This window comes from Durio zibethinus, chromosome 21, assembly GCF_047325235.1.
Source record: "Durio zibethinus cultivar Kanyao isolate XHJ-2024 chromosome 21, ASM4732523v1, whole genome shotgun sequence".
Lineage (NCBI taxonomy): Eukaryota > Viridiplantae > Streptophyta > Magnoliopsida > Malvales > Malvaceae > Durio > Durio zibethinus.
In genome coordinates, this window is record NC_143182.1 from 4,995,664 (window position 1) to 5,004,818 (window position 9,155).

At 36.1% G+C, this 9,155-nt stretch overlaps 1 protein-coding gene across 6 annotated transcripts; it reads left to right on the forward strand.

Annotated features, from left to right (window-relative positions):
- Positions 1-2,292: 2,292 nt before the first annotated feature.
- FAS4 (RNA helicase family protein) lies at positions 2,293-8,921 on the forward strand. 6 transcript variants are annotated; one of them, XM_022902198.2, is made up of 12 exons: positions 2,293-2,499; positions 2,841-2,923; positions 3,166-3,238; positions 3,325-3,399; positions 3,489-3,538; positions 3,636-3,696; positions 3,769-4,179; positions 4,613-4,789; positions 4,899-5,129; positions 5,270-5,383; positions 5,487-6,725; positions 7,264-8,921. In XM_022902198.2, exons 2-12 carry the CDS (start codon positions 2,871-2,873, stop codon positions 8,740-8,742), a joined length of 3,963 nt encoding a protein of 1,320 aa, XP_022757933.2. In that variant the 5' UTR covers positions 2,293-2,499; positions 2,841-2,870; the 3' UTR covers positions 8,743-8,921. The 6 variants fall into 6 exon arrangements, with proteins under 6 accessions (XP_022757933.2, XP_089606267.1, XP_089606270.1 ...); XM_089750141.1 differs by having other exon boundaries at positions 3,636-3,691; XM_089750144.1 differs by lacking the exon at positions 3,489-3,538.
- The last annotated feature ends 234 nt before the right edge of the window (positions 8,922-9,155 follow it).

Genomic DNA, 9,155 nt, shown 5'->3' on the forward strand with positions numbered 1-9,155 from the left:
ATGAATATCTTGAATAAATGAATTTCTAGCTTTTTAAATTTGCATGGTTAAGTTGATGTGTCAGCCCAATGATAATTGTATAATTTTTTAATCAATAAAATGGGCCAACAAGTTCCCACTAATGGTCAAACAGTACTAATTCACACATTCATAAAGTATTCAATTGACTTTCTTAGTTGGCCTTTCGATATCTTTTGAAACTCTGTTCTGCTTAACTCGAGTCATAAAATCACTGTTCCACACCCTTACATTGAACAGATGAGATAGTTGGGCTCCACCTCACGCAATCAAGAATGAATCTGACCCTAAAAGGGTTTTATATCGGTTTCAGTTGTGATTAATAAGGACAATAATGGATTATGATCAATAATACGCCTTCGCAATTTTGATAAAATCCTATGCCACATTTGAGGATGAGGACAAGCATTTTGGTCGTACGCAGTAGATAAGCATACAACGAAATAATACAATCATTAAAAAATTTCTTGCAGTCAGTATTTCTTCCTTCTTAGGTTAATTGTTGAACTATACAAACTCTTATCTTAGTTAATTACTTGATAATACAACCAAAAAATCTGAATAGAACTCAAGCATCCAGGGCTTTCTACGTATGTTGAAATGAAGTTTGTATTAATGCATGAATCGGATGGTTAATTCCCTAGATTCGTACATTTATTCTCAAAAAATAATATTTAATGAGTAAAAAATTTAAATTTTAACATTTGTAATTTCTTTTTATTTTCAAATCTCTTTGAAAAAAAAGTTTGCATAATATCCTTCACCAAAGGGAAAAAAGAGGAAAAGGGATAACAAAATCCCTCTGGAACATACTAAGAAACGGAACAGAAGGTTGGGAGTCAGGTTGAGATAGAAACAGTGGAATTCTGGAAGACATATTTTCTTCCACCATATCTTGTCTTGTGGTCGACATGGGTTCTAACCATTCAAAGTTTATTAATCATTCATTCACTCCAATTTCCAGCCTGTATTCATTTCTAAAAATGATTAGATACAAACTGTTAAATGGTGTCGATGTTGCCAATAGCCATGCAAAAGAAAAAAAAAAGTTAAGACGACAAATTTGCAATGGGCTCCATCTGATTAATGTTAAAGATAAGCACAGTTAGCCCTTAGCTGCCAATGATTAATTGGAAATGCAAGATCAACATCTAAAGATGGTTTCAAAAATCCTGTAACTTAAAAAAAAAAAAAAAGAAGAACAATAAACAAACTTTGCGACTGATTTATTCATATGCCCTCGTTTTTCTAAGCGGAAGACGTTGAAGCAGCAGCACACGCGAGTACGTGTGCTAGTTAGAGCCAAGTTTTGTTGACACCCTACCAACTAATGCGTCAATGCCAGTAGGCCTTTTTTCCGGATGATTTTGCTTAGCCGACATAAGAATTTACTTTCTTAATCTCAAAAATTATTCTATTCTATCTCAAAATAATGTAGTATTGACTAGGCAACATTTATTTTGATGCTCTAATTGCTTCTTTACGTTGCAATAAGTCAAACGGGCTTCATCCTAAACCTTTGTAAAGGCAGATGAATTTTAGGTAGAAAATTTTGGAGATCATGAATTTGTTTAATGTTATACCCTTTTTTTTTATTAAATATAATTAAATAAAAATAATAAGTTGAAAAATCAATAATTTCAATTCCTCGGAAGTAGTATTGAATCATTAATAAATGATATTTATTGATGTATACGTTTCAACTTCAAGTTTATTACATTTAATTGTAATTAAAAGTCGTAATTATTTAATAAGTATTAAATTTTTATTTTTAATATTTAAAATTTAAATTTTAACATCTCAATTTTTAAGTTAAAAAACCAATTCATATGTGGAGTTATGGAGAGGTAAGATTTATAGACTTGTTTTCATAAAAACTTAAATCATGATTAACAGATTATTAGTCCTCAATCTTAGTATTATGGGGGAAAAAAAGGGTAGAATTTCGACTAGATTTGTATTTTCTACATATTTTTTGCAATAATTTTATAATTCATGAAATCTTTCTTTTTTTTTGGGGGGGGGGGGGTGGGATAGTTAAAGCCCGTCAAAAAGAACAATGGATAAGATCCAAATGCTGAACAGCCGCCTATTTTCTTCTTAGTTTGGGCTCTTCTATTTTTTGGTTATGATTTTTGGGCTTTAACCAATAAAAGGCCCAATAATTTGGGTTATTTATGGCGCCCAATTCAGGTTTAATTATTCATTAGACGGAAATCACGGTCAAAGCCTAGGGTTTTCGACATTTTTATATGTAACGTCTTAAACCTCAGCGGGGCTTGGTTCGGCTAGGCGGGTGCAGCCCCTCTCTTGTTTTCCGGAAATAAAAGTCAGTAAATTATTTTTCTCAGCGAAAGTAATATCTTAAGATAACGCAACGATTCTTTATTTTCTAAAAACAAAGTCACTTATCCCCGACGTGGTGTACATCTGGCGTCGTCTCTGGCCACCGCCTCAGACGGGTTTTCTGCTGTTGTGAAGGTACCGGACATTTTGATTTGGTTTTGATTTTAATGTCATTCGCGTAATCCAGTTATGAGTATTTCAAAATTTTTTGTTTTGAGTTTATTCTTTCAATTTTGTTCTCATATGTATTGAAGCAAGTCTATACTAGTTATTTATAAAATTATGCTAAAATTGTCAAAGGTACTTTGCTAAATATCTTTACTTCCTTTCGGTTTCTAGAAAATTTTTTTGTCTTTTTTATTTTGTTTTGAGCAACTAATCAAATTTAACAACATTAGAAAGTGGATATAGAAATTGAAGTGGAGGAATTGGATATAATTTCCAAAACTCAAAGGTACCTTCTTTTTCTTATCCAGGCTTATTTGAGCTTATATTAAGGAGGAAAAATGGAAAATTCTTGCCCACCTGTAGAGTTGATGACGGGACACGATTCAGTGAGGTATATGAACAGTTTAATCTTACTCTGTTTATTTGCTGCAAAATTATAGAAAACAAGTTTCCTATTTTTTTTTTTCATTACTAAGGATTTTTTATGTTTAAATATGTTTATTAGGTAAAGTGCTTGTTTACATGCATGTCAAAATATTTAGTTTGGATAGTTCTAAGTTATTTTTTCACCCCGCTTTTAATTTCTTAGTGTTTGGTAGACATTAATAGAATCCTGTTTGCATGCATTTCTAGCTTGGAAGTCAACGATAGCAATGCATTAATCTTGCCTACGAAAAGAAGCAAGAAAAGGAAAGTGAAGAATCAGGTATAAATAGTGATTTTTCCATTAGCCCTTATTTTTGTTTTGATCATATCAAGTGAGAACTTGTGGTCAAATACTTATGTCTACAGGGGCTTGAAAGGGTCAAAGAGAAACAAATCCCCAAATTGAGTAAATCTCAGATAAGAAAGTTGAAGAAGTTGGAGGTTCTTGTTCTTTCTTGATAATTGATACCCAACTTCCTTTCCTTCATTTTTTTTTTGTTAGGGAGATGACTTTTATTTTGTTGGTATAGGAGGAGAAAGAGAAAACACTTTTGCTATCAAAGAGCATTGAGACATTGGAGTACTTTTTCTTGCTTTTTCTAAATAATGTATCCTACTTTGTTTGTATTTGTTGAGAAAAGTTATTGAATGTTTGACTATAACATTTACATTTTCAGGAAATACAAGATTCCGGAAGATGCATATTCTTTGCTGCAGTCTTCAAAAACAATTGGTTGGGTTTGTATCATTTATTCTATACCAAATTTTAATCATACAATATAATGCTTAATGTTAGTTTGCTTTATGTAGGCTGAAACAATGCGGGAAAAACGTAGGAGAGCTATTCAATTTTCGAAAGCAGGTTTAGAAGTTCCACATAGTGACAAATTTTCTAATGGGAGGGAGGGCGATAATTTGTGTTCTTCTTCTGAACCTGAACTTGAGTTGGAGGAAATAAAATCATGTAAGGATATTAGTAAGAATCACATCGGGCAACCGATGATGATAGAGAGAGAAGTTGCAAGCCATGCATGTGACACATTGGCATCATCTCAGGAGTTGGTTTCTGGTAAGGACCTAGGCCTCAGCTGCAGTCCTGTTCATACCTTGCCAACTATGGAGGTTACCCTCAAGGACAACGGTGCACCTTTAGAAGAAGGCATTAAAACCTGTATTCCTAAGTTGTCTGTCAATGATGGGAGAAAAAGCTCTATGGTAATGGTAAGTTGGATTTGAGTTTAATATATCAAATCGAATGAATAGCTGCCCTAAAGGGACATTGTATATATATCATGCATATATTAAACTTTGTGCCCAGCAAGGAAAAACTGCCCACAAATTTACTGTTTACCAAGCTTTGTCCCTTTATGTATTTAGTTGCTATATAGATCATAAGTTAGAAACATTTAAACTTTTGGCTGTTATGAAAAGATTGAAAGCATAAGCAAGATCCATTGTGACTTAAAAAACGTTATTTTCAAGTTTAATTTCAATTAAATTTCAAACTTAGTTTCCTCATATTTTCTTGATGTTTGTTTGCTATTTTATGTTGTTGGCTTATTTGCTAAGGTGTTTTTACATGAGGTAGGGTTCATCAAATAGACCTAACACTGATCTCAACAGGGCTTGTCATACTCAACTTTGTTCTTTGCAGGGACATGTTTCTGTCCCAACCGTAGTGCATGTCTCCAGGCCAGTTGAAATTGAGAACAAAAGGAAGGATCTTCCAATAGTCATGATGGAACAGGAAATAATGGAGGCTATAAATGAGAATTCTACTGTTATAATTTGTGGAGAGACTGGATGCGGTAAAACCACTCAGGTTCCTCAGGTGTGGTTGTTGATGCATGATTCTGTCTACTTACTGGGATATAAAAACTAGTTTTCTGTTCAATAATTCTTTTTTTTTTTGTTATCCTATTTGTGTTCCAATATTTCAGTTTCTTTATGAAGCTGGCTTTGGTTCAAACCGGTCTACTCTTCGAAGTGGTGTCATTGGTGTTACTCAACCTCGTCGTGTTGCTGTCCTTGCTACTGCCAAGCGAGTTGCTTTTGAACTTGGTCTTAATTTAGGTAAAGAAGTTGGGTTTCAAGTTAGACATGACAAGAAGATTGGGGACAGATGCTCTATCAAGTTTATGACTGATGGCATTTTACTTCGAGAAGTTCAGGTTTTACTTCCAATTACTGTTGATATATATCTTTTCTGTGATACTGCTGATGACTGTGCATGAAAAATAAATATCTTTCAATCTTCCTTTACCACCTTCACTTTTATATTCTTATTCTATCTTCACATAATGTGGTGCAGAATGACGTTTTACTAAAGCACTACTCTGTCATTATTCTGGATGAGGCTCATGAGAGGAGCTTGAACACAGACATACTTATTGGAATGCTTTCTCGTGTAATTCAACTTCGTCAGGTGAAACTTGAACGATGTTGTTCTACCTTGGGCCAATAAACAGAATTTATTCTCTTCTATGGTCACCTTTATCCTTACTGTATAATATTGTGCTTGATGGCAGGATTTGTATGAGAAGCAACAGCAGATGGTGCTTTCAGGACAAAGTATAGGCCCTGAAAACATGATACTTCCATTAACTCTTGTTTTGATGAGTGCTACACTGCGAGTGGAGGACTTCATATCTGAGAGAAGGTTATTTCTTGTTCCTCCTCCTGTAATTGAGGTTCCTACTAGACAATATCCAGTCACGATACATTTCTCGAAGAGAACAGAGCTTGTGGATTACATTGGTCAAGCCTTCAAAAAGGTAATGTCTATAAATAAGAGACTGCCACAAGGTGGCATACTTGTTTTTGTCACTGGACAGAGAGAAGTAGAATACTTGTGTCGAAGGCTACGCAAGGCTTCTGGGAAGGTGACTGCTAGTATTTCTAACGGGGACAAAAGTACTGTGGCCACTGCTTCCTCTCAAATCAACTCGGTTGAGGACATTGATATGAAGGATGTCAGTGAAGCATTTGAGATTAATGGAGACTCAACCCACCAGCAGACTGACAGGTTCAGCTCTTATGATGAAGATAAGAATGATTATGACGAGGATGATTCAGATGCTTCTTATGATTCTGAGACGGAGAGTGAACTGGAAACTTTTGCTGAGGATGGGAACAAATTAGATCAGAAATCCATGGAAAATGGTGATAACTTGGTTGATGTATTAGGAGGGGATGGAAGCCTTGCTTCACTTAAGGCTGCTTTCGAAGCTTTGGCTGGGAAAAGCAGATTAGACTCTAATCCTGAGGGACAAGAGGCTGTCCCTATTAATCCAGAGAGCAGCCTAGAGCAACCCTCTGCCCCCATTGAAAAAATTAGTGAAGGTAATAGAAGCCTTAATGCTGGTCCACTACGAGTTCTACCTCTTTATGCCATGCTACCCGCAGCAGCACAACTTCGTGTATTTGAAGAGGTTAATGATGGAGAGCGGCTTGTTGTTGTGGCTACCAATGTGGCTGAAACCTCTTTAACCATCCCTGGAATTAAGTATGTGGTTGACACTGGGAGAGAAAAGGTCAAGAATTATAATCCTACCAATGGCATGGAATCCTATGAGATACAATGGATAAGTAAAGCATCTGCTGCTCAACGAGCAGGAAGAGCTGGAAGAACCGGTCCTGGCCATTGCTATCGTCTCTATTCACCTGCAGTCTTTAATAACATACTTCCTGACTTCTCTTGCACTGAAATATCTAAAATACCAGTTGATGGTATTGTTCTTCTTATGAAATCCATGGGCATTGATAAGGTGAGCTTTGCATTTGTTTTGTTGTTTGTCTTTATCTCTTTACAAAAGTTTCATATTGAGATCCTTATGGTGCCTATGTCAGATAACTTATGTTGAGGGTTAATATTTTGGATCAGTAGACACGTAGATATTTCTTTTCTTTTGTCAAAATTTGGCCTGTGAGAAATATTTTTTTCACCCATTAGCTTCTGCTGATGCACATTTATGATAAGGGATCATTTGTGGTTCTGTTAAATAATCTGAATTCGGTCAGAGGTGGATATTCAAAAATATTTTTGTTTATATTACCCCTCTAGGACGGCCATTGTGTATAATTCTGCCTTGTAGAGCCAATTGTTTCTTTACTTTGTTAACTGGCAGTTAGTAATGTCCATTTTGGTTTCCCTGTAATTCTTGATCTGTTAATGGACCTTTTGATAAGGTCCCTTAAAATTGTAGGTTTTGTGGTTACTAGTCCAGTTGACCTACATTAACTACTTCTCATCTAAAATTTGAAGTTGTTCAATGAATACTTATGTCCTGTTTTCTGTACTTTCAGGTTGCAAATTTCCCATTTCCAACGTCTCCAGGGCCCACTGCCTTGGTTGAAGCAGAGCGTTGCCTGAAAGCCCTTGAAGCACTTGATAGCAATGGAAGGTTGACATCTCTGGGAAAAGCCATGGCTCATTATCCAATGAGTCCTCGCCACTCAAGGATGCTCCTTACTGTTATCCAAATAATGAGGAGGGTGAAAGATTATGCTCGGGCAAATTTGGTTCTTGGATATGCAGTTGCAGCGGCTGCAGTTTTGAGCTCAACAAATCCGTTTGTCATGCAGTATGAAGAAAGCTACACTCGTTCTGATGAATCAAAGCGGGACGATGTATCTGATCGCATAGATAGTGAGAAACTTTTGAACAAAAAAGAAAAATCAAGGAAAAAGAAACTCAGAGAAATGGCCAAAATGTCACGTGCTAAATTCTCTAATCCTAGCAGTGATACTCTTACTGTTTCGTATGCATTACAGTGTTTTGAGCTTTCAAAAAGCCAAGTAGAATTCTGCAATGAGAATGCATTACATCTGAAAACCATGGAAGAAATGTCAAAGCTAAGAAAGCAGCTTCTTCAGTTGGTTTTTAATCAAAATGTTCATCGTGATGTTGAACGGGATTTCTCGTGGACTCATGGAACTATGGAAGATGTAGAACACTCTTGGAGGGTCTCGTCCAGTAAGAACCCACTTTTACTGAATGAGGAAGAGCTCCTAGGCCAAGCAATCTGTGCTGGTTGGGCTGATAGGGTTGCCAAACTCATCAGAGGAGTTTCAAGTTCATCTGAAGGAGATGGAAAGGTAAATACAGTTAGGTATCAAGCATGCATGGTTAAAGAAACTGTCTTTCTCCATCGGTCTTCATCCCTTTCGAGATCTGCTCCGGAGTTCTTGGTGTACAGTGAACTATTACATACAAAACGGCCATACATGCACGGGGCGACAAGTGTGAAATCAGATTGGCTTGTTAAATATGCCAAGTCTTATTGCACTTTTTCTGCTCCTCTTCCTGATCCTAGGCCTTATTACGATCCTCAAACAGACGAAGTATATTGTTGGGTAGTTCCCACTTTTGGGCCTCACCTATGGCAACTTCCAATGCATAATTTGCGGATCAGTAGCAATGCACATCGTGCTACAGTATTCGCATTTGCTTTGCTCGAAGGCCAAGTATTACCATGCTTAAGTTCTGTTAAGCCATTCATGTCAGCCTCTCCCGATATCATTTTAAAGCCAGAATCATATGGTCAAAGACGAGTTGGAAATCTTTTACATAAGTTGAAGGCATTGTCAATCGACAGTTGTGCTCGGTTAAGAGAGACATGGGAGGAAAATTCCAGGGCATTACATTCAGAAATTCTTGACTGGTTTCGGGAAAGTTTTCATAAACAATTTGCAAGGCTTTGGTCAGAGATGCTCTCTGAAGTCCTTCTAGAGCCTCAAGAACGTTTCCCCAAGAGAATTAAGAAAGAGAAAAGGAAAAAATGAAGTTGCTTATTTGAAAATATCTCTTTTTTTTTTTTTTTTTTTTTCTGTTTGGCAGAATCTCAAAGAGCTTAATCTAACTTGTAAGAGGAAATAACTCTTCATGTTATAAAGCATTTATAGATGAAGATGAAAAAACTTGATTATGTACTAATATTCAGTGAAAGCATTATATTCTTATACTGACTTGCAACTCACGCTGCCGAATTCATTTACCAAATTGACTCTACGACCTTCCTTAACGGGTAGGCATGGTTAAAAATAGGGATTGTGAATCAAATGTGACATCTAAAAAAGTATAATTATATGTTTGGTGTGAGCTCCCTCCAATATCCAAATGCACTGAATATGCCCTAAGTTTGTAATTATGAATTTTGTGGTCCCATAAAGACAGCAGATTAGTTGTTGGCTTGACT